This window comes from Geotrypetes seraphini, chromosome 8, assembly GCF_902459505.1.
Source record: "Geotrypetes seraphini chromosome 8, aGeoSer1.1, whole genome shotgun sequence".
In the NCBI taxonomy this organism is placed as follows: Eukaryota; Metazoa; Chordata; class Amphibia; order Gymnophiona; family Dermophiidae; genus Geotrypetes; species Geotrypetes seraphini.
The window spans coordinates 20172336-20196430 of NC_047091.1; the positions used below are offsets into that span (position 1 = coordinate 20172336).

Below are 24095 nucleotides of genomic sequence, written 5' to 3' on the forward strand. Positions count from 1 at the left end.
TCAAATCTCAAGACTTCTGTTAACAGAATTCGATAGAATCGTAAAAATTTAAAACAGCAATTCCTATAAATCAAAATAAATATCCCCCACAAAAATTAATACGTTTTCTAAATTGGAGAGCGCCTAAAATGTTTCTTAAGTTGAAAGATAGGGAATTCCAAAAGCTAGTATCGCCAATTAGAATCATAGCATCATGACATATAGGAAATCTAATACAGTGTTCCCCCGGTCATTCGCGGTCGGCGGTTCGCAGTCCCAGTCATTCGCAGTATTTTCTGACCGCGACCAGAAGAGGACAGCTGGAGAGGCAGGAGAGAGCAACCGGAGCACCGGCGAGTGAAGGAAATCACTCGCTGTATGCTTACCAATCAGGAGCTCCCTCTCCAGTCTCCCCCACAAAAAACCGTATTCGTGGTTTTTCAAGATTCGCGGAGGGTTTTCTGAAGATTGCAAATTATGTGATGACTGATGGATTCTCAGTGAAACAGCAAGAGCCAGTGGTGTTTCTCTGTTCAGAGCATTATAAAATTAAGGCAGCAACCTTAATTCTAATTCTCCCCCCGAAAATTGAAAGCTAATGTAACTTTTTTTTAGCACAGGAGAGAGATGTTCAAAATTTAGCTATTCTCAATACTCTTGCTGTTACATTTTGAGCCATCTGCTGTGAATGGCCAGAAGCAGATGTCGGTCCTAATAAATCTAACACTGAATTGTTTGTAATACAGAATGAAAATTTTCACCTAATAATTTCTTCAAGCGTTTCAACAGTTTTAGTCTATAAAATATCTTTTGAACAACCACCTTCACTTGAGGTCTAAATTATAACTCAGAATCGAGCAGAACTCCAGATTATTTACGTTCTTTCTCTATAATGGAGTTTTCTTATACAATCCCACTCTATTCCTGGATAAGTGGGTTATGCATCTGTGGTCACCAGACAGCTTGTAGGAAGCCTCATTTACATAATGTTTTCAGTCACTCCCCTCTTACCTCAGGACTACCCTCAGGAATCCTGTTGCATTCCTACAAGCTAGACAGTAGGAGCTTGGTTTTTCTGCTCATGTTTATTTTTCTTTAAACTCAGTCTTTTTGTTTGCGATTCATGCCTTTGTGCTGCAGAGGTTCCCTTCGGGGACAGCTCTGACTGCGGGAGATCGCAGACTTTACGGACAGTCTGTTTCCAGGGGGTTTGGCTTCTGGCTGTGCACCCTTTGGACAGCCTGCACTTTCAGATTGAGACTTGGGGACTGTTCCCTTGGGAACTTGCTCACCCCAGGTTCGTCCACCAGTGGGTTTGAGTTCAGGCTGCATGGCTCCATGGAAGTCGGAGCTGACTGTGTCCCTCTGCCAGGTCGTGTCCACAGGAGGTGTCTGCTGGCAGCGGAGGTTTCCGGCCGTTGGTGTCAGGCCAGTGGGGCAGTCAGAAAACCAGCAGTCCGAGGTATGCCGAGACGTCCATGGTGTACTGACCTGGTTTGTCTGCAACTGGGTCAGGGACACTGGCTTCCTTGTCAACCTCGTCTTCTCACGCAGGGCCCGATTGAGCTTCAGGCTTTAGTCTCACGGCCTAGCTACTGAGCGTGCAGCCTTAGTTCGCTGAGGCTATTCTTTGGCCATGATTGCCACTCTCTTCGCAGCAAAAAGATGTAAACTGTAGCAGCCTATACGAATGCTTGGAGATGTTATCAAGTTTGGTGCGTCCAGAAAATGAAGATCAGTCTATACCGTCAGTACCTCTGATACTGAAGTTCATTCAGGATGGACTGGTGAAGGGACTGGCCATAGCTTCTCTTATGGTCCAGACTGCCAATATCTCCTGTCTGGGTCCCAAGGTGATGAGAGGCTCCTTGGCCGCTCATCTGAACGTCATCCGGTTTCTGAGGGGCGTACTGAGGCTTCGGTCCCTACTGCGGCTTATGACCCTTTGGAGTAGGCATCCTTAATGGATCTTACTATCTTCCTGGTAGCCGTTACTTCAGCCCACAGGGTTTCTGAGCTTCAGGATCTATCCTTCCGGGATCCTTTTCTTAGGATCATGGATTCCAGTGTGTTTCTGTGCACTGCTTCTCTCTTTTCTTCCGAAAGTGGTCTTTAGCTTCCACTTTAACCAGGAGGTTCGTCTTCCTACCTTTACTCCCTCCAGTTCGAGGGAGCAGGACCGGGTGTTGCAGTCGTTGGATGTGCGCAGGATCTTGTTGCAGTAACAGGAGGTCACGAACGAATTTCGGGTCTCCGGCCATCTGTTCATACTGTTGGGTCCTGACCGGAAGGGCAGGCTGGCTTCGAAAGCCACCATTTCAAGGTGGATCCATATGGCTATTTTTTCTGACTACATAGTGGCAGGGAAGAAGCCCCCCCTCCCTTTCTGAGAGGGCTCATTCTACCAGAGGCATCTCCTCTTCTTGGGCAGAGTCATCAGCATTCTCTTTGGTAAAGATTTGTAGGGCTACAACCTGGTCCTCTTTGCATATTTTCACCAGGTTTTATAGGATCAAAATGGCAGCCAAGCAGGATGCTGCTTTGATTCCTCCATTTTGGCAGCAGACTCATCCGTCCCAACCTAACTTTACCGGACTGCTCTGTTACTTCTCACTTGTTACATCCCACTTGTCGAGGAATAGAGTGGGATTATACAAGAACGAAACAGGTTCTTACCTTTGCTATACATCTTTCTTGTAAATCCACACACTATTCCTGAAACCTGCCCTGGGAGTTGCTGATTCACCAGTTGTCTGCCTGGTAAGCTGAACTTTTGTTTTCTTGACCAGCCTTTCTAAGAGGACCATCCGATTATGTTGTGCACTTTGCCTTGGAGTCCCTAGCTGTAGCGCCCTCCCTCCCCCCTGTTAGTGCAGGCTGTGTCTCCTTCTAGCACATTCTTTCAGGTTTATAACGTTTAGTGACCTGTTTCAATTATTTATGATTGTTATGACATTTCATGTTATGAGCAGATTGACCTTATTTGTTGGGAAGTTTTCCCGCACCCCTCCCTTTTGTCTCTGTCCTCTACAGGTGTCCTTATCTGCTTTTGCACAAACTGGATTCCTGAGGGCAGTCCTGAAGGACTGAAAACATTATGTAAATGAGGCTTCCTACAAGCTGTCTGGCAGCCATAGATGCATAACCCACTTATCCAGAAATAGAGTGTGGATTTACAAGAAAAATTAGCAAAGGTAAGAACATAATCTTTCACGCTATCTGAACCGATTATGGAAAAGTAGGAACCATCTTTTTTGACTGACAGAGAACTTGTCTTTCATATACTGAGCTTCAATATATAGCCAGAAGTATGCTTAACTATGTATAGTCACAAATTTCACCATTTAAATACCACTTAAATAGAAAGGTTTTTTAAGCGCTTCTTAAATATTTCACTGTTTCCAGCCTAGTTTTTGTTGGAGAAACACTCCATAATTTAAAACAGCGTTCGTGCTTCAAGTTTCAAGTTTATTAGGATTTTATATACCGAATAAATTGATGAAGAAATGACGGACGAGATTAAACGCAACTGCAAGGGAGGCAACGTAGTTATCATGGGTGACTTCAATCATCCGGGGATAGACTGGAACCTAGGCACCTCCGGATGCTGTAGGCAATTGCTTCCTGGAACAACTTGTCAAGGAAAATATGAGGAAATGCAATTCTGGACTTAATTCTAAATGGACTACGAGGACCAGCGCAAGGTATAGAAGTAGAAGGGATGCTAGGAAGCAGTGATCACAATATGAACCGCTTCAGCTTGGATACAGGCAAAACATCGATCCAGAACAATGGCACTGAACTTCCGAAAAGGGAATTACGAAGAGATGAGACTCATGGTGGGTAAGAAGAGGATAAGCACTGTAAAAACGCTAGAGCAAGCATAGTCCCTTTTTAAGGACACAGTCACCTAGAGGTGAAAGAAACGATCAGAGACAAGAAGACTTTGTTTAAGGAATGGAAAAGGTCAAAAACAGGAAAAAGCACAAACAACATCAAAGCAGGTGCCATAAGGCGGTAAGAGGGACCAAAAGAGACTACGAGGAAAAAATAACCAAGGAGGCAAAAAACTTTAAGCCGTTCTTTCGATATATTAAGGGGAAACAACCCGCAAAGGAAGCATGGGGCTGTTGGATGACCATGGAATAAAGGGAGTGCTAAAGGAGGACAAAGCCATCGCTGACAAACTAAACACATTTTTTTGCGTCTGTATTTACCAAAGAGAATATACACAACATACCAGAAGCTGACAGGCTATACGCAGGAAATGAAGATGGGAAACTGACAGGGTTGACGGTCAGTCTAAAAGAGGTATGCAGGCAGATTGATAGGCTTAAAAACGATAAATCCCCGGGACCGGATGGCATCTTTCGAGGGTAATCAAGGAACTGAAAGGGGCTATAGCTGAACTACTTCAACTAATATGGAGGACTGAGTGACTTGCCCAGGTTCACAAGGAGCAGTGCGGGGTTTGAACCCACAGCCCCAAGGTATGAGGCTGTAGCTGCAACCACTGCGCCACACACTCCTCCTTATGGAAAGTTGATGCAATTGTCTCGACAGCAGAGTTGCTCTTTCCCATATCTTTGCCTGGCAGATCAATTTAGCTGAAATATTCTGTAGTCTCCTGCTTAACATCCTTTAGCAACCAACATAAAGCCAATTTCAGTAATTCAATTCCCTAATTATAAGGCCATAGACTATTAAACTGAACCGGGTAAAAGAGAAGTATTTTCATATTCTGCGCAATTGCCTCAGTTTTCAGAAAATCTGGGTCAATTCAGCCACATGATACTCTAAATTCAACATAAGAATCAAAGAAGATGCCAGGCACTTTCAGTGTTTCATTTTTCTAGCAGCGTCATCTTGGTTTACTCTTGTCCTGGGTGTGTACAAGTATTTCTTGTAGGTGCTATATACACTAGGGATAGCAGTTAGTGGTTTTCAACCTTTCTTCTGTTGCGACACACCTTACAGACGATGTTCACGTATGCGTCACACCAAACACTAAATTCACAGCTGAACAAAGCATAACTGAATTTATCTAGCCCATATTAAAAATCTGCAATATCTGAGAGATATTTGGAGCATTGAGATTAAGTAATATATTTCTGCATCTCGATGGCCACGAATGTGGACTTGGAGATTACGATGTACAGCGTCAGCATCTATGAGACAAACTTGGTTATTCTTATTACATAGGATTTTTTGGACCCCAGTTCGTTTGAATAAGGTAGATAGTTCTAAGTCTAATAGATGCTGGCATTGTCATATTGATATAGGGACCTTGGATCATCTGTTGTATTATTGTCCATTGATACTTAATTTCTGAAAGTCATTTTGGGGACAAATAAATATTATTCTTGAGTCATCAATCCCGTTAACTTATGAAGCCATAATTTGTGGTACTTCTTCCAGTCCAAAGTACAAACCATCCGCAATAATCTTGACACCAACACCAACCCCACTCCTGCACACCCCCAGCCTAACCCATATACCCCATCCTCTACCACTCTCCCCCCAATTTGATATGGCCACCCATGCCGAGGTTCTCGAAACCCTGAGAGAACTCAAACCCTCCAACACAATCCTCGATCCCTGCCCATCCAGCCTCCTGCTGTCCACAGAAGACGCCATGGCAAAATCCATCCTCCCCATCATTAAAACCTCCCTCTCCACAGGGACAGTTAAATCAGCTATTATCAAACCCACTCTCAAAAAACCCACCCTTGACCCTAACGAACCCGGCAACTATCGCCCGGTCTCTAACCTCCCATTTGTCTCCAAACTCCTAGAACGAATTGTGCTCCGCCGACTACACCCTTTCATAGAAGAACAAGCTGTTCTGTCCCCTGCTCAATCCGGCTTCCAAACATGCCACAGCACAGACTCAGTACTCCTAGATATCATCGATGACAGCTGGTCAATACTCGACAAAGGCAGCGATGCCCTACTAGTTCTACTTGACCTCAGTGCTGCCTTTGACACAGTTGACCACCACCTCCTCTTATCCAGACTCTATGATCTTGGAATCAAGGACTCTGCCCTCCAATGGTTCACCTCCTTCCTCCACCAAAGGACCCAAACTGTCCTACCAGGGATGCACAAATCTAACCCCAAGCCTATCAAATATGGTGTTCCCCAAGGCGCTCTTCTATCCCCCCTCCTATTCAACCTCTACATCAGACCTGTCATTGATATAGCGCGGAAGTACAACATTAAAATCCACTCCTATGCCGATGACATCCAGCTGCTCCTCCCACTAGGCAAAAACCGATCGTCCCAAATTGCTAACCTCAAACTCTGCCTCTCTGACATGAAAACCTGGATGACAAACAACAAACTACAACTGAACGCCTCTAAGACCGAACTCTTATGGAATCAGGAAAACAAACACCAGATGCACACGCCCAACACTATCATGGGACTCCACTCTACTAACGGCAACAGATCAAGGAGTAACCTTAGACGGACACCTATCCCTATCCACCCACATATCCCAAGTAGTCTCTACCTCCTTCTACTACCTCCGCCAACTAAGAATGATCAAACCCTACATCTCCACACCTGACCTAGCCCAACTCCTCTACGCATATGTCCTCTCCAGAATGGATTACTGGAACTCCCTATTTAATGGAATAACCAAAAAAGATCTCAAGTGCCTCCAACGGGTCCAAAATGCAGCTATCCGCCTCCTACACAGCCTCAACTACCATGATCCCATCTCCCCAGCACTCCGCGCTGAACACTGGCTCCCAATTAGCCAACGCTGTGCATTCAAGGCCCTGGCAATAGCACATAAAAGAATTTATGCCACCACCCCCTCCTACATAAAATCCAAGCTACCCATCTACATCCCCACCTGTACCCTCTGCTCAGAAACGGAGATACGCCTATGCATTCCCCCCGGAAGGTCCCTCCTCTCAGAAACTGCCCGCAAACGCTCCTACAGCCACTTCATTCCCCAACTCTGGAACCAACTCCCCCCTCAACTCAGACTACAGAACTCACTAATGACATTCCAGAAAATGATAAAGACCCTCCTCTTCAACTAAAGGTCACCCTCAGTCTACACCCCACCCCCTTAAACCCCACCTCTACCCTTCTTTCTCCATTCTAATCTTCTGCCTAAATTTCTGTTTAGTCCACTCTCAGCCTATAGTCAATTAACTTGTATTTAAACTAAACTACTTATTTAAACTACTGTTCTTAATTTGCTGTATACTCCCTATATTTAAACTGCTGCACAGTCTCGTATGTCCAAGTATTTAAATCTACTGTATAATCTTGTATGTCCAATTACACTCCATTGTGAATGTTTACTTGTAAACCGTTCTAAGCTACTGGGAGGATGGGATAAAAATCTAAATAAATAAATAAAATTGCATATTAAGCCTTCTTTAGATAGATATAAAAGCCGGCTCTTCTTGATTATGACTGGAATAGCCATCCAGATGATTACACTTAACTGGAAGAGTTCCGACAGACTTAATTACACATCTTGGTGGGCAAATATTTGTTCCACGTATAAATGTGAGAGAATGAATGTGGAGTGTTTGGGTTTAGTATGACATTCAATAAGGTGTGGAGCCCATTGAATGCTTATGTTGAATTGCAATGAATGTCAGGTATCTCCCTTTTTACAGATTCCTTACACATCCAGGGGAGGGGAAGGTATTTGGGTTTGCTAAAGGTATTTAATATTGTAATAATATATGCAGGTGTAGTGTAATAGTTATGTGAGGAAGGGAGGGAGAAAAGGATTGGCAATGTATTAATTTTGTGTATTTTAAGCGCGTTATATATAATGTTCATGTTTAATATATTTGTATTGCACTGTCAAAATTTGAAAATAAAAAAAAGAATTTAAAAATAAAAATCTGCAACACATCAGTTCCAGATTTCTCTCTCGTCGTAAAACAAAACAAACATATATTCAAATTCTAGTGTCACCTCAGTAACAGCAACACAAAATTCTCCACTACCAGCTTCTGTGAAACAGAAAAACCTGTAAATATGCTACTCAGAAACTATATGGCAAAGAGAATCTATGGACAACAGATCTGCAACATTTTCAGTTGAGGCTGGAAGTAGTAGTTATTAATACTTATTAATGGAGGCAGTGGGGAAGCAGAAATGGGGACCAGTCATGTGGATTTCAAGAACCTGAATTCTTGGTGTCAGGTCAAAAGCGCGCCGGGACAAAGGCGCGCGCAGACAATTGAGCGCAGCGCGGAGGCGTGCGCCGCAGAAAATTACAGTTTTTACGGCTCCGACGGGAGGGGGTGGGGGGAACCCCCCACTTTACTTAATAGAGATCGTGCCGCATTGTGGGGGCGTTGTGGGGGGTTGTAACCCCCCACATTTTACTGAAAACTTCACTTTTTCCCTGTTTTTAGGGAAAAAGTTAAGTTTACAGTAAAATGTGGAGCGTTGCAACCACCCAAACCCCCCACAACGCCGGCGCGATCTCTATTAAGTAAACTGGGGGGGCTCCCCAACAAACCCCCTCGTCGGAGCCCCTAAAAACTGTAATTTTCTTCAGCGCGCGCCTCCGTCTTGCGCTCAGTTGACGGCGCGCGCCTTTGTCTTTAGCGGGGTTGTCTATGAACCGAATTCTTAGATTGCTGGGCTTCCCAGCTTGCAGACACTGATGGTTGTAAAGGAAGCACAGGCTTGCTGTCTATACTGTATTTTTTTGTGATACACCTCCCATCTCTTGTGGGGGGGGGGCACCTGTGTGTCTCAAAACACGAATTGAGAACCACTGAGTTAGGGTGTCACTTCCAGAAGCTCTCTTGCCACAAACTTGGTCTTGTCTGATTTCCTGCAGTTTTATATGGGGATGTGTATCATTTATGTGCTCTACGGCGCCCTCTGGCTGGTGCTACTGGCATGTTACTGGCGGGACATCCTGCGGATTCAATTTTGGATTGGAGGCGTGGTGCTCCTAGGCATGCTGGAGAAAGCTGTATATTACGCCGAGTTCCAGAGTATTCAGAATGAAGGAGTCTCGGGTAAGAAGGCAATCTTTCTGAGGGGTTACGCTCTCCCCAACCCTCATACATGCCACCTGGGTACCTCCACATTCCTTCACCCCCATATCATCCTGGTGTTTTCATTACCCTTCTGTATCATCACACTGGTGGTCAGTAGGGAGCTGTGCAGGAGGTACTCGTATGTGCTACATGTTTATGTCATAAACACAGGAGATGCAACGCAATATATTCAGGCTCGGTTCTTTCTTCCAGTCCAGGGCGCCATGATCTTTGCTGAGGTTTTAAGTGCAGTAAAACGAACACTTGCACGAGTCCTGGTGATCATTGCCAGCGTGGGATATGGCATTGTCAAGTGAGTATTTTAAAGATGGTTTCCTCATACAGCTGTAGGAGGGGGAAAGAAGGGGATACCCCTGCTCTTTGAGAGAAGGCTTCAGAGGAGGATCAGACGAAGGGCTACTTAGTGGAAGTCCTATGAAGTTTAATTGTTTGACCTTTGATCCCTGTAGGCCACGCCTGGGTGCTCTGCTGAACCGAGTGGTTTGCGTGGGAATGCTGTATATGCTGTTCTGTATCATTGAAGGAGTCCTACGGGTCAAGTCGGTGAGAAGCACTCTGAGGGGCTTGGGGGAAAAACAGCTGAGGCTCAAAATTGCAGAGAGAGACTGCAATGCCAGGAGCACTGGAAGGGGGGGGGGAGAAGCGAGATACAGCCACTGGAATTGGAGGAAGAGGAAAGAGACGAAGGGGAAAAAAACAAAACAGAGGAGAGATCCTGGAAGGAAGAATGCACAGCCACTGGAAGGAGAGAGGGGACAAGAAAGTCACTTTAAATGGGGAGAGAAGAGGAAGAAGAAGGAGAGGGAGAAGCAGCCACTGAAAGATAGTAGGGAGAGGGATAATGGCAGGTGAAGGAAGGGGGAGGGTGGAGACAACCACTAGAGGGAAGATAGGAACGGGACAGAAAAAGGCAAATACTAAAGGGAGAGGTGGGCAATGGGGAGTGACAGGGAGAGTTGACCACTGGAGGACAGAAGTGTGGTGGAAAGGAGGAGACAGCCACTTTTGTTTATTTTTAGAGGGGGAGAGAGCTGTGCAAAACAATAAATTTTTTTTTTTTTGAGGGGGTGGGGGAAATAGAGAATGTCAGCTGGTATTTGGACCTACATAGCATGAAAGGGGGGTAAAATTGAAGGGTGAATAGCTGCATGATTGTGTGTGCCTGTGTCCATGTGCATTCACGTACATCTAATTTGTGTGAGAGTCCGGCTCTGTGTGCACATCTGTTTGTGCGAGCAGACTGGTTATCTGCAAGCATGGATGCTGGCTTAGACCGTGACGACGACACCGATAGCTGTTGCTTCTCGAGCGTTTCAGTGTCCCACCACAGCATATGAATGCATTTGGGGGTGGATTTCTTAACCAGATTAGCGGTTGGCCCTTGCAGCAGGCTGTTTTTCAGTTCATTTTCTGCCTGTTACTTTCCCCAGGAGCAGAGCAGCTCGGCTTTACTTGTCTGTGAAATTGCTCTGGCCTTTGTGGAGTCCTGTATTGTATGGTGGATATCCTTTCAGAGCACTGCACCGGCTTACCCTGATGTGCCGAAAGAAAAGGCCAACCAACCCCATATGGCAGCGCATAGGCCTAATGGCTTTAAAGGGCGGTTGAGCCCAAGCTGGAACGGCATGGTGCCTGGTGCCTCCACTAGGGGTCGGGGAGGGGAACAACAGGAATGTGTGGAAAGGAGGCTGTTGCTGACGACAACAAAAACTTGCTACTTAGAATGATTTTTTTATGATCAAAGATATGCTTATATGCTGTATCAGGTTATTTCCTTATCTGCTGTTTTATTTACCTCCCTCTTTCTTACTCTCTCCTTTACCTTGGCGTACTTACACCATCCAACCCCTCCCCCAACTCTCCTCCCCTCTTCAGGCTCAGGATGACTTGGTGTTGCTGGCTGCCATGCCCTTGGCTATGCTTGACTCTTCCATCTGCTGGTGGATATCCTCTGTCTGTTCGTCCATCTTTCTGCATCTCCTAATTGCTGTAATGCTAGTCAGCCCCCTTCCCGTCTCGTTCTGTGTTCCTTTTTCTAATTAACCCCCTTGGAGCCTGGCTCTGTGCAGTGCAACCGCGGGCTCTGGCCCTCTATATCTTTGCTGCTTACTCTGACTGTCTTAAAGATTTCTTTCTCTCTCTCTCACTTCCATTTCCGGGATCATGCGTGGATATGGTCCTGATGAGATCTAAAACCCCTGATTAATGTTCACCACTATGTACGTAAGAGTCACTGCCAGGGCTGATTCAAGGGTATCCAACTCACTAGATGAACCTTCAGTCATGCCCCTGTCCCCCAACTCGGCACCTCCAACTCCCCTTTCCTATCTCTTCCCTCCCCCTCCCTACGGTCCAGCATGTCCCCCTTTTCCAGGCCTGCTGCTGCTACAGTTGCTGCCCTCCCCCCTTCCTCTTCTAGAGCAGTGGTTCCCAACCCTGTCCTGGAGGACCACCAGCCACTCAGGATTTCAGGATAGCCGTAATGAATATGCATAGGACAGATTTGCATGCGTGCCACCTCCATGATATGCAAATCTCTCTTCTGCATATTCATTAGGGCTATCCCCAAAACCTGACTGGCTGGTGGTCCTCCAGGACAGGGTTGGGACCCACTGTTCTAGAGCATAGGAGCTAAGAGGATTCAGCACAAGCTCTAGAAACACAGGCCTGAGCTACACTGTTGCATGCCACACAGCCTGACATGGGACTTCCTCTTGGAAGGATGGGGTGATGGAGCACAGCATGCCTGTGGCCTCCTTGAAGTACAGGCCAGTGCTCACGAGTGCTGAATCCACTTTCCTCTTTGGCACCAGAAAAGGGGGGGGGGAAGTGGCAGCAGAATGAAGAGAAAAAGATACAGCGCCTGGTCCTCCTAACAGTGTTTCACCCACATTACAGCCCTTTTCTTGCTCTGTGCAGACAGAGCGCTCTAGGTGCTCATCAGACACAGGTGGTGAGCGCGTGGTTTTGTAACAAGTTCCTTATTCTCTGCTTGAAAATGCTCTTTGTTTGGTTCCTTGACGACAAACACATCTTCATCAGCCTCGTTCAGACCATGAAACTGCTGAGGATGAGGCGAAACCTGGTAAAGCTGTCCCTGTACCGGCACTTCACGAACACGCTCATCTTTGCTGTCATTGGTGAGTCTTCGATGCCCTCTTTCCTGTGCATCCTATCAGATGGCTCCATTTCCCAGTGAGGGAAGTAGCACGTGCAGAGAGTCAGGCACCATGGTGAATGGGAAGTAGTGAATAAATACAAATTAGTGTAGTTTTCTCCTGTGATTCATTATTTCAGTGGCACCCGGTGATGTGTTCTTTATTGATGTAATAGTGTCCTCACTTTGCCACATTAGCTCCAAATAGTGGGAAGGAGGGGTGTCTTTAATGCAGTGGGATCCTATTGTTCTTAGAAGATAGTTTTCAAATGGATTCTTAAAATTTTCCTCTCTGGGTATTAAAGCTCAGCCATGTGGTTCCCTGTTGAGTGCATGCATGAGAGCCTCTAACACTGTGGTTTTCAGCATGGTCCTTGGGACACGCCTAGCCAGTCAGGTTTTTGGGGGTAACCATAATGAATATGCATGAGAGATATTTTCACACACTGTCTCCATTGTCCGTTGTAATCGGAAGCATAGCCAGACATATTTTTGGATGGGGCTGAGCCCAAAGCAGGTGGGCACACCATTTCTGCCCCCCCACCCCTGACCACGTGCCCACAACTCACAACAAAATAAGTACCTCAGCTGGCAGAGATCCCCAAGCCCTGCTGCTGGAAGGGGTCCTGCAGAGGCCAGAATGGGTCATTTCCTTACTTGCTTCAGACGACGGCTTTGTCTATGCGCTGCGCTAGCCTTTCCCTTCCTGCATGTGCTCAGTTCATACATGTGCAAGTTTAAGTTTAAGTTTATTAAGATTTTATATACCACCTATCAAGATTATCTAAGCGGTTTTTACAATCAGGTACTCAAGCATCTTCTCTCTCTGTCCCGGTGGGCTCACAATCTATCTAACGTACCTGGAGCTACGGAGGATTAAGTGACTTGCCCAGGGTCACAAGGAGCAGCGTGGGGTTTGAACCCACAACCCCAGGGTGCTGAGGCTGTAGATCCAACCACTGCGCCACACACTCCTCACACCATCCATGCACACAAAAGCTGGGCATGGATGGGGGTGCCGCCAGCTGCAGCAGCTTAGGGGAATGACCTCTTCTGGCCTTTGTAGAACCTCTTTCAGCTGATGCCAGAATTTTGGATGGGCCTGGGCCCACCTGTGGCCATACCACTGGTCTATGTAAATCTATTTTATATATATCTTCAGTTCAGATTTCCTGAAAATCTGACTGGCTAGGTGTGCCCCAAAAACTGAGTTGGAAACCCGTCCTCTAACCCAGTGACTCTTGGAAAATGTCACTGTTCTCCCCTACCGTGCAGTTGAGTAGGCAGGAACATAAGAACTGCCATACTGTGACAGACTGAAGGTCCATCAAGCCCAGTATCCTGTTTCCAAGTACTAGGCTAACCCTGGTCCCAAGTACCTAGCTAGATCCCAAGTAGGAAAACATTTTATGCTGCTTATCCTAGGAATAATCAGTAGATTTCCCCAAGACATCTCAATAATGGCCTATGGACTTCTCTTTTAGGAAATTATCCAAACCTTTTTAAAACCCTGCTAAGCTAATTGATTTCACAACATTCTCCATCAACGAATTCCTGAGTTTAATTCCAGTTTGTGTGCAGAAATATTTTCTCTGGTTTATTTTAAATCTACTACGTAGTAGCTTCATTGTATGTCCCCTAGTCCTAGTATTTTTGGAAAGAGTGAACAAGCTTTGTGTCTGCATTATTTTATTCATTTCATTCATTCAGGTTTTTTTTTTAACCTGTTCTCCCAAAACAGCCATTACAAGTTTACATACATAATATAGGTTAGCAATAAGATAATTGGAGTAAAGGTCTAATAAATACAAGATAATTTTAACCAATGAGCACAGACGTCTTACAGTAGTAGGACAAATTCCATTAGTGTTATGATGTATTTTTATCTTCGATTTTACCCAGTTGCTGATCTCCAAGGCTTAAGCGTAGGGAGGAGTATTTCAAGACCCATTCCCCTGGGCCCTAGGAGCAGGGTGTGGTGAGATCTAGTGCATACTTGCTGCCTGATTAGCCAAGAATAAGCCTTGAGCTAGGAAATTTTCCTCTACATTCAATCCCTGTCCTCCCACTTTTCCCCCTTGTTAAATAACCATCTCTGGGTGTTAATGAGAGGAAGACTCCTCCTGTGCTTATCGCTTCTGAAGTAGTATTTATAACCCTCCTTTACCCAAAGCGGATGGTAATGAGTGACTTTCTTTTCTTTGGGAAAAGAGAAGTGCCTGAGTGCAGTGCTGTTTTCTTTGAACTTGGACTTGATTCTGTTTGTTACGTAATTATACAACCATAAAGCAGACACCTAGTATGCTTCAAATGTTTTGGAAGCATTCAAAGAGTTACCGTACATAATATATACTATCATTTTTGTCCACGCCTTCTTCAGTAGTTGGCTCAAGATGAGATATATTCAGTACGCTCTTATATTTCCCTGTCCCTGGAGGGCTCTATCTAGAGAATGACACGGGGAAAAAAATTTGTCCTTGTACCCGCAATCACCGTCCCTGTCACCGCTCCGTCCCCACAACTATCCCCATACAAGCCTCAGTACTGCAATATTTAGCTTGTTCCTTCCTTAAAAATCAAAGTTCTGGCTGCTGAACTAGAGAAAGAAATGTTCAGCTGGCAGAGCTTTGTTTATAAATTTTTATAAACACAATTAATATACTACTTTATCCTAAAGCAAAAAAAAAAAAAGAAAAATATAAATTTTTTTTTCTACCTTTGTTTTCTGGTTTCTGCTTCCCTCATCTCATTCAATTCCTTCCATCCACTGTCTGTCTTCTCTCTATGTCTTCCATTTCCTCTGTTACCTTGCCTCTCACTTCACCCCCCCAATTGGTCTGGCACCCATCTTCCCTCTGCTCCCCCATAGTCTGGCATCTCTGTCTTCTCCCCAATCTCTCTTCCCCATTCCCTTCAGTGTCTTCTCCCCACTCTCTGTTTCCCATTTCCCTTCAGTGTCTTCTCCCCACTCTTTCTTCCCTGTTTCCCTTCAGCATCTTTTCCCAATCTCTCTTCCCCATTTTCCTTCAGCGTCTTCTCCCCACTCTGTCTTCCTCATTTCTTTTCAGCGTCTGTTCCTCTCCACCCCCCTTTCCTCTACCACCCTTCCCTCTTGCCACCTCACCGCCCTTCGGCACCCCTCGTGTGGCCCCTTCCCTCTCCTTTACCTTTGCGGCACGTTTTGAGTAACTTTCACAAAGCCGCCAGAGCCTGCAAACAGTAGCGTGCGTGTTTGGGCGGAAGCTTCTCTTCTGACACAACCGGTGCAGACATTAGTTTTATCTATTTTAGACTATTGTAACATCATCTATTTAGGAGCACAGCTGTTCGATTGATTTTTGGTTTAAAAAAGAACGACCATATTAGTCCATATTATCGTTTACTTCATTGGCTGCCTTTGGAGGCAAGAGTATTATTCAAATTTTCCTGTGTCTGCTTTAAGTTGATATCGGGATTGTCTCCAGCTTACCTTTTTCCTCATTTTGTGTTGCATAGACCATCAAGAGAAACTAGAAACTTCTACTTATTTGCTTATCCAAAAATTAATGGGTGTAGATATAAGACCTTCTTAGATAGGACCCTAGCATTTCAAGCTGATAGACAACAATCTTGGTTAGGTAAATGTTTTCAGCAAGCTATGTTATCCTATTGCAGTTTTCGGAAATTAATTAAGACCACTTTGTTCGATAAGTTTATTACTTAGTGAGTTTTATTATTATTGAAATTCTATTTTACAAATATTTGTATTTTTTACTGTATTATTGTATTTTGCTGATTGTCCAGCTCTTTTTAGTGTAAACTGCCTAGAACTTTTGGTTATGGCGGTATAAAAGAATAAAGTTGTTATTATTATTATAAAGCAAAATGATCTTCCCAAAAGTAACATCAAAATGACCTACATTGTTTAAGCTTAAATACTTTTCTGAATAAGTTGTTAATCTGAGATTTTGGGCATGTGAGTTTTCTAAACTTTTGCCCAAAAAGGGAATACTGTTTTGTTTTTTTTCTAATCACTGCACAGACTATGAGGCGTCTACCCAATTATAGAACCATTCAGACTGGATATATGAAAAATAAAGTTAACCCTCTGTGTTTCTCCTCTCCAGCATCTGTCATCTTTGTTTTCTGGTCCACGATGACCTTCAGATTCTCCAGTTGTAAGACAGTAAGTGAAAAAATTCCAGATAGCAGCTGCTCTGTGTGGACTTGGGGAGGGAGATATCCCAGTCTACACTGCCAACCACAAGAAGCATAGGTGCCTCCAGCCCCATGGTGTTCAATTCCCTTGTGATGTGAGCTCTTTACTCGCTGACTAGTTAATATCCTTCCTTCAAAACATACATAACCCCCCCCACTGTTTCTCTGACACCTCATGGGAAAGGGTACTGTCTCTGGCACTGGCAAGAAAACCAGGAGTGATGTCCATGTACATGGTGGCATTGGTGAGGTAGGCCAGATGCCCTTGGCCTGTTTCTCTTGCTGGATGGGATGGAGGCATGGTGTTCTATTATTATTATTACATTTTTATTAAACAGAAAATGCCAAATACACCCCCAAATCCTGCATTTCCGTTGTAAAACAATTACACACCCTTGATCTTTGGTACATTGCATATAACATTGCAAACTGACTAGCAAATAAATCCCCCCAAACTTCCCTCCCCCTTCCCATAGACCATCCCTAGAAAGAGAGAGGTATAACATGCCCTGGACAACCCAGAATGCTCACTCCGGGTCTTCAAGAAAGTGCCCACTCTGTTATCCTGCATGGCAGTCAATGTAGACATTCAAGATAACATAATCCACCTTTGACATCACCTGCTGTTTAGTGGGGACCACAGGTTGTTTCCAGGCTGCTGCTGTTATTGAAAATATTTAGCCTATGGTACTTTCCCAGTACACCAGCTGGTTTAATATTCAGAAGTCTACAGCCCATATCTCTTGCCACCAGAACCCCACGTATGTCTGTGAGCCAACTGAAGATCATTCTGTATTAAGTAAATTTTATGGGGAAGATTGACTCATTTGTTTACTGCATTTTATAATGTTTGTGCTTGAAATTGTGGATGTAAATGTTTTGTACATTGCTTAGATTTAAGCGATTCATAAATTTTAAAAATAAATTACCCCCAAAGATTAAGCATGGTGTTCTGATATTGAGTTTGTGGTGTGTTTTCAGGACTGGCGGGAGCTCTGGATTGCTGATGCTTTTTGGAGATTTCTGTTTTCTGTTATCCTGCTGGTCATTATGTTCCTGTGGAGGCCGTCTGCCAATAACCAAAGGTCGGAACTTTCCCCTGCAGATCACTGTGCCTTTGCCTTCTACCTTGTTTCCCCAAAAATAAGCCCTAGCATGATTTTCGGGGTAGGTCTTACTATAAGCCCTACCCCTGAAAATAAGCCCTAGTAGTAAGCAGCCGCGCTACCCATCCTGCCGCTGAACCGCTGACCCTCCATCCTTCCCTCCCAACCGATTCCCACCAACCGCGACCATAAATACCTTCCAGAAGAGGAGCGTCAGGCCAGCAGCACTCACAGGCTGCTTCGTGACCTTTTTGCTGGGGCCTTCAGTAACGCAGCACACAGAAGGTCCCAGCGAGAAGGCTGCAAAGCAGCCTGCGAGTGCTACTGGCCCGACGCTCCTCTGCCAGAAGTTATTTATGGTCGCGGTCGGCAGGGAATCGGTTGGGAGGGAAGGATGGGAGGGTCAGCGGGGGTTCTGGTGCGGCGGCGGGTGCTCAAGGGTTCTGCTGCACAAGGGATGGGATGGAGGGAAGGATGGAAGTTGGGCAAGGGTTCTGCTGCACAGGGGGATGGGAGGGATGGAGGGATAGAAAGATGCTGCAGAGGGAAGGCACAAGGGCATGGGTGAGAGGGGAGGAAAGATGTTGCACATGTGGGGGAAAGCAAAGAGGAAGAATTGGGATGAAGGAGAGGAAGGGAGAGATGATTATGTACATGAAAAAATAAGCCCTACCCGAAAATAAGACCTAGTGCCTTTTTTGGGCTCCAAATGAATATAAGACACTGTCTTATTTTCGAGGAAACACGGTAGCTTTCCCTAAACTCACTGATTCCTCTACCACATGGCACCAGCCTACATTGGAGGCTTGTGTGCTGTTCTGTGTTTTATTTGTAGCCTCTCAACTACGTGGCTTTTTTGCGACTTTTATGTTTTTATATTTAAGATAGCCAAGGACCCCATAAGACCCCGAGGAAGGCTTTTTTTTTTTTTTTAAATTCTTTATTCATTTTTACAACTTACAAGTGTAATCAGAAATAACATTTAAACTTACAAACATCACTTGAATTTCTATTACAATCATCTTAAATTAATGAAATTATTTATCCCACCCTTACCATATCATATGTAATCATGTATATCATATAATATATTCTTTTCTACTAATCCAAGCAATTAATGTAAAATCAGAAACCCTCCACCCCCACTCCCTCAGTTACAATTCTGTAAATAAGGGAAAAGTGTTATTTATTCATTACAATAATCTGTTAATGGTCCCCAAACATCTTTGAATTTTTTAAAATGTCCTTTCTGTATGGCTAATATTCTTTCCATCTTATATATATGGCATAAAGAATTCCACCAGAAATTAAAGTTTAATCTACTCCAATTCTTCCAATTAAAAGTAATTTGTTGAATGACGACTCCAGTCATAATTAGCAAGAGCTTATTATTTTTTTAGGATATTTGATTCTTTGCCCTCATTGACTTGCCAAATAAAATAGTATCATATGACAGGGCCACCGGATTTTCCAATAAACTATTTATTTGGCCCCATATTGATTTCCAAAAATCCAAAATAAATGGACAATAGAATAATAGATGATCTAAAGTCCCAGCTTCGAGATCGCAGTGCCAACATCTAATTTATGTAAACGAACAGGGGTCCAAAATGCTCTATGTAACAGAAAAAACCAAGTTTGTCTCATATATGCAGACATTGCACATCTCAACCTCCAAGACCAAATTCGTGGCCACTGAGACGCCGTAATTTGATGCTTGATCTCAATGCTCCATATGTCCCGAAGACCAGTTTTTGTTATTTTTATTTATAAATCCAGATATTAATTTGTACCACTGTGCGGCCTGGTGTCCCAGGAAGTCCACCGGAAAGCATAAAAACTCTAAACTATATTGATTAGTGAGATTTTTCCATTCAGGGAACCCCGCCTGAATAGCCTGCTTCAGTTGCAACCATCTATAACTTTGTGAATTATTAAGACCATATTTATGTTGCAACTGTGAAAACTCAAGCAGTTTACCATTAGAGATAACATCTAATAACATGTATTCCTGCAATCAACCAATGCTTCCAGATGACTTTATATCCGCCTATTTGAAGACATTTTTATTTTGACAAGACATGGCCCGTGTTGGGTCATTTTTATTGTATACATTATTTGGTTTCTATCCTGTGGGTCACTTGTGACTGTATACACTCTTTGTAGATTGTTTTTAAGTTATTTGGACACTTATTAAACTACAAACTGGTACATCCGATCTTCTGTTCCACAATCTATTTGTTGTTTTTGCATATTCTTCCCTCCCCCTTCTCTGCCTTCTTTAATTGACTGCCTCCACCCTGACTGGCTCTCCTGCTCCTCCTCACTGAGCGACGCCTCCACCCCCTAACCAATCAGTTCTCTTAGTGACCCTTCACTGACTGGTCCTTTTACTTTTGCCCCCCCCTCACTGATTTGATTCTTTTGTCCCTCTATACAGATATGCCTTTGTGCCACTCGTGGATGAGGGTAGTGAGGAAGATGAGGAGAAGGATGAGCAGACAGTGAATGAAGCATATGGTGAGTGGCTTGGAGGAGGAATGCAGGATTCGCACCTTTGCAGAGAGTATGGGAGGGTGTGACCCCTGCAAAGACGAGAGGCAAAATTCATATCTTGTACTCACGGCTGAGGATTTGTTTTTAACAGGGATGAAAATGAGAGGAACGAAGAATGAAGCAAATGGAATTCTAAAAAGCAGCCGGGTGGTAAGAGAATCATTGTTAATATTGATGCTGGAACAGAGCCTGTAGAGAGGGGACCTTTACTGCTGCATCTGTAGAGCAGGGATGTTAGACATAAGGCCCATGAGTTTCTGGCTTACCTAGCTCCATCATTTGGACAGGGAACAGTGGTTCTGGACTCCTTATCTCAAGAAAGATATAGCGGCACTAGAACAGATTCAAAGAAGAGCGACCAAGATGATAAAGGGGATGAAACTCCTCTCATATGAGGAAAGACAGAAGAGGTTAGGGCTCTTCATCTTGGAAAAGAAAAGGCTGAGGGGTGATAATGATTGAAGTCTACAAAATCCTGAGTAAAGTAGAATGGGTACAAGTGGATCAATTTTTTACTCCGTCACAAATTACAAAGACTAGGGGACACTCGGTGAAGTTACAGGGAACTACTGTACTTTTAAAACCAACAGGAGGAAATATTTTTCACTCGGAGAATAGTTAAGCTCTGGAGCGCAAAGCCAGAGGTTGTGGTAAGAGTGGATAGCATAGCTGGTTTTAAGAAAGGTTTGGACAATTTCCTGGAGGAAAAATCCATAGTCTGTTATTGAGAAAGACATAGTTTAGTTTCATAGTCTATTAAAATTTTGATTGAACGCTAAACATAGAATTCAAAGTGTTGCACATTAAAATAAATGGGGGAGTTAATATTAAAACAAACCATTTACATACTGGGATGGGATATAAAACAAGAGGAAAGGGGGGAGAACTCCATTAATTAAAGAAAAGAGAACAAAAAAGGAAATAACATCAAGGAGGGGAGGTAGGTAAGTTAAAAAGTGATAAAATATCCAAATGGTGACTCACTCATAAGCATCTTTAAAGAAAAACCATTTTAAATTGCCCTTAAATTTATCTAGATTTTTTTTTTTTCTGCTCTAATGTGTACTGGAAAGGCATTCCAAATAGTAGAAGCTGTACCTGAAAAAATGGAAGTGCGGCGTGTCCCAATAATTTTTAATGAGGGGACATAAAAGAGTATGTTGTGAAGCAGATCTTAGCAGTCTAGAAGGCTCATATGGAATCAGCAGTCTTTTAATAAATGCCGGCTCATTGGACTTTAAAGATTTGAAAGTAAGAAGAGCAATTTGTACGTAATTTGATGAGCAAGGGGAAGCCAGTGCATCTTTTAAAGTAAGGGAGGGAAGCCACTGCTTAAGAACATAAGAATTGCCACTGCTGAGTTAGACCAGTGGTCCATCGTGTCCAGCAATCCGCTCACGCGGCGGCCCTTAGGTCAAAGACTAGCGCCCTGAGACTAGCCCTACCTGCATACGTTCTGGTTCAGCAGGAACTTGTCTAACTTACCTTGAATCCCTGGAGGGTGTTTTCTCCTATGACAGACTCCGGAAGAGCGTTTCAGTTTCCTTCCATATATTTATAAATGACCTGGAAACGGGGACAAATTGTGAAGTTATAAAATTTGCGGACGACACTAAACTCTGTAGAAGGGTTAGAACTACGGAAGAGTGTGAGGACCTACAAAGGGACCTAAACAAACTGGAGGAGTGGGCGAATAAATGGCAGATGAAATTCAATGTAGGGAAATGCAAAGTCATGCATATAGGGAGAAAAAACCCGATGTTCAGCTACCAAATGGGGGGATTAGTATTAGAGGAAAGTAACCTTGAAAGAGATTTGGGTGTACTGGTGGATACAACAATGAAGTCAACGGCGCAATGCGCAGCAGCCGCGAAGAAGGCAAACAGAATGTTGGGTATTATTAAAAATGGTATTACGACCAGAACAAAAGAAGTCATCCTGCCGTTGTATCGGGCAATGGTGCGCCCGCACCTGGAGTACTGTGTTCAGTATTGGTCACCGTACCTTAAGAAGGATATGGCAATACTTGAGAGGGTCCAGAGGAGAGCGACACGAATGATTAAGGGCATGGAAAACCTTTCATACACTGAAAGATTGGAGAGGCTGGAGCTCTTCTCCCTGGAAAAGCGGAGACTCAGAGGAGACATGATAGAAACCTACAAGATCATGAAGGGCATAGAGAAAGTGGAGAGAGACAGATTCTTCAAACTTTCAAAACATGAAAGAACAAGAGGACATTCGGAAAAATTGGAAGGGGATAGATTCAAAACAAATGCTAGGAAGTTTTTCTTTACTCAGCGGGTGGTGGATACCTGGAATGCGCTTCCAGAGGACGTAATAGGGCAGAGTACGGTACTGGGGTTTAAGAAAGGATTGGACAATTTCCTGTTGGAAAAGGGGATAGAGGGGTATAGATAGAAGATTACTGCACAGGTCCTGGACCTGTTGGGCCGCCGCGTGAGCGGACTGCTGGGCACGATGGACCTCGGGTCTGACCCGGCAGAGGCATTGCTTATGTTCTTATGTTCACTCTGGGTGAAGAACTTCTTCCTTATGTTCGTACGGAATCTATCCCCTTTCAATTTTAGAGAGTGCCCTCTCGTTCTCCCTACCTTGGAGAGGGTGAACAACCTGTCCTTACCTACTACGTCTATTCCCTTCAGTACCTTGAATGTTTCGATCATGTCCCCTCTAATCTCATCTGTTTGAGGGAGAAGAGACCCAGTTTCTCTAATCTTTCGCTGTACAGCAACTCCTCCAGTTCCTTAACTATCTTAGTCGCTCTTCTCTGGACCCTTTCGAGTAGTACCTTTGCCCTGGATCGGTAGCATGGAATGTTGCCACTCCTTGGGTTTTGGCCAGGTACTAGGGAACTGAATTGGCCATGAGAACGGGCTACTGGGCTCGATGGATCATTGGTCTGACCCAGTAAGGCTATTCTTATGTTCTTACTCTTTTTTACTCCCCAACTTTCACTGGTGGAAAATTATGGCGAAGGCTCCTTTAAGGGGATCTGGATACAAGGCTGCTCATCTGTGTGGCTTTGTCTGTGGTAAGAGAAAGCACTAGTATAGGTCCTGCTTGATAGCTGTCATCATAACCTTTTCCCCACACTTCTAAGAGTGCTTCCATCTAGCCTTGCTAGGAGGAGAACAGTAGCTGTAGTTTGGGTCACACCTTTGCTCTCTGCTGAGCAGGCCTATTATGTCATGCTTTGAACCATGCATCTCTACGGTGTCCTGTGAGGCTCAGAAGTATAATACAACAAACCTATGGCCCAAGGCAGCATGCTTTTGTTGTCATACTTGCAAGGCATGATGAAAGTATGGGTGAGGGAATAAGAAGGAATGTAAGAGGAGCAGAGGGAATGAGGGAATATTGGGGGGGGAGGCAAGAAACCAAAGACTGGTTGTTGGAGAGAAGGGAGAGTGATTGAGATGATGTGGGGAAAAGAGGAGAGAGGGAGTGAAGAGATTGGAAATGCTGCAGGGTGAGATTGAGAAGAGCAGGGAAGAAAATAAGGGTATTGGAGGTTCTGTGGACACGAGTGGATCCCTCAGATTCTCTCTGCTTATGTTCTAGATCTCTTCCCATTTCACTAAGATCCCCTGAGTAAAAAAAAGACAAGTTAACTGGACATGCAAATGTTAGAAAATGAGTTTATTTTTTAAAAGTAAAATATTGTATATAATTTAATAGGCAAATATATAGAAAATAGGGCTGTGCAGAATATTTAAATTCAATCAGCCCCAAATCATTATTTAAATTTAAATTGCTATTCGGCGGAATACAAATAATCCAGGACTCTACTGTGCTAAACCCTACCAAAATAAACGCTTGATCTATGATTTCAGGTTGCTGCTTTTACTATTTGTTATGTTAAAGCTTAATGCCCATTATTTGTATTTGGTATTCAGATGAATAATAAAATATGCAGTGCAGTACAGATGTAAATTAGAAAATGATGCTGAACACCCCCCCCCCACACACACACACACACACTGTCTTTATTCTCTCCCAACATTTACTTTCTTGAAATGT

The 24095-nt window shown here is 44.0% G+C and overlaps 1 protein-coding gene across 2 annotated transcripts in view; it reads left to right on the plus strand.

Annotated features, from left to right (window-relative positions):
- Window positions 1–24095, plus strand: part of LOC117365362 (transmembrane protein 87A-like) — a 64258-nt gene that overhangs the window by 37470 nt on the left and 2693 nt on the right. For both annotated transcript variants that reach the window (XM_033955720.1, XM_033955722.1), the window contains 9 exons: window positions 8813–8996; window positions 9231–9330; window positions 9488–9581; window positions 10469–10540; window positions 12070–12178; window positions 16302–16360; window positions 17374–17477; window positions 19939–20018; window positions 20146–20204. In XM_033955720.1, the coding sequence (XP_033811611.1) occupies window positions 8813–8996; window positions 9231–9330; window positions 9488–9581; window positions 10469–10540; window positions 12070–12178; window positions 16302–16360; window positions 17374–17477; window positions 19939–20018; window positions 20146–20204 (861 nt within the window). The remainder of the gene's footprint in view (window positions 1–8812; window positions 8997–9230; window positions 9331–9487; window positions 9582–10468; window positions 10541–12069; window positions 12179–16301; window positions 16361–17373; window positions 17478–19938; window positions 20019–20145; window positions 20205–24095) is intronic.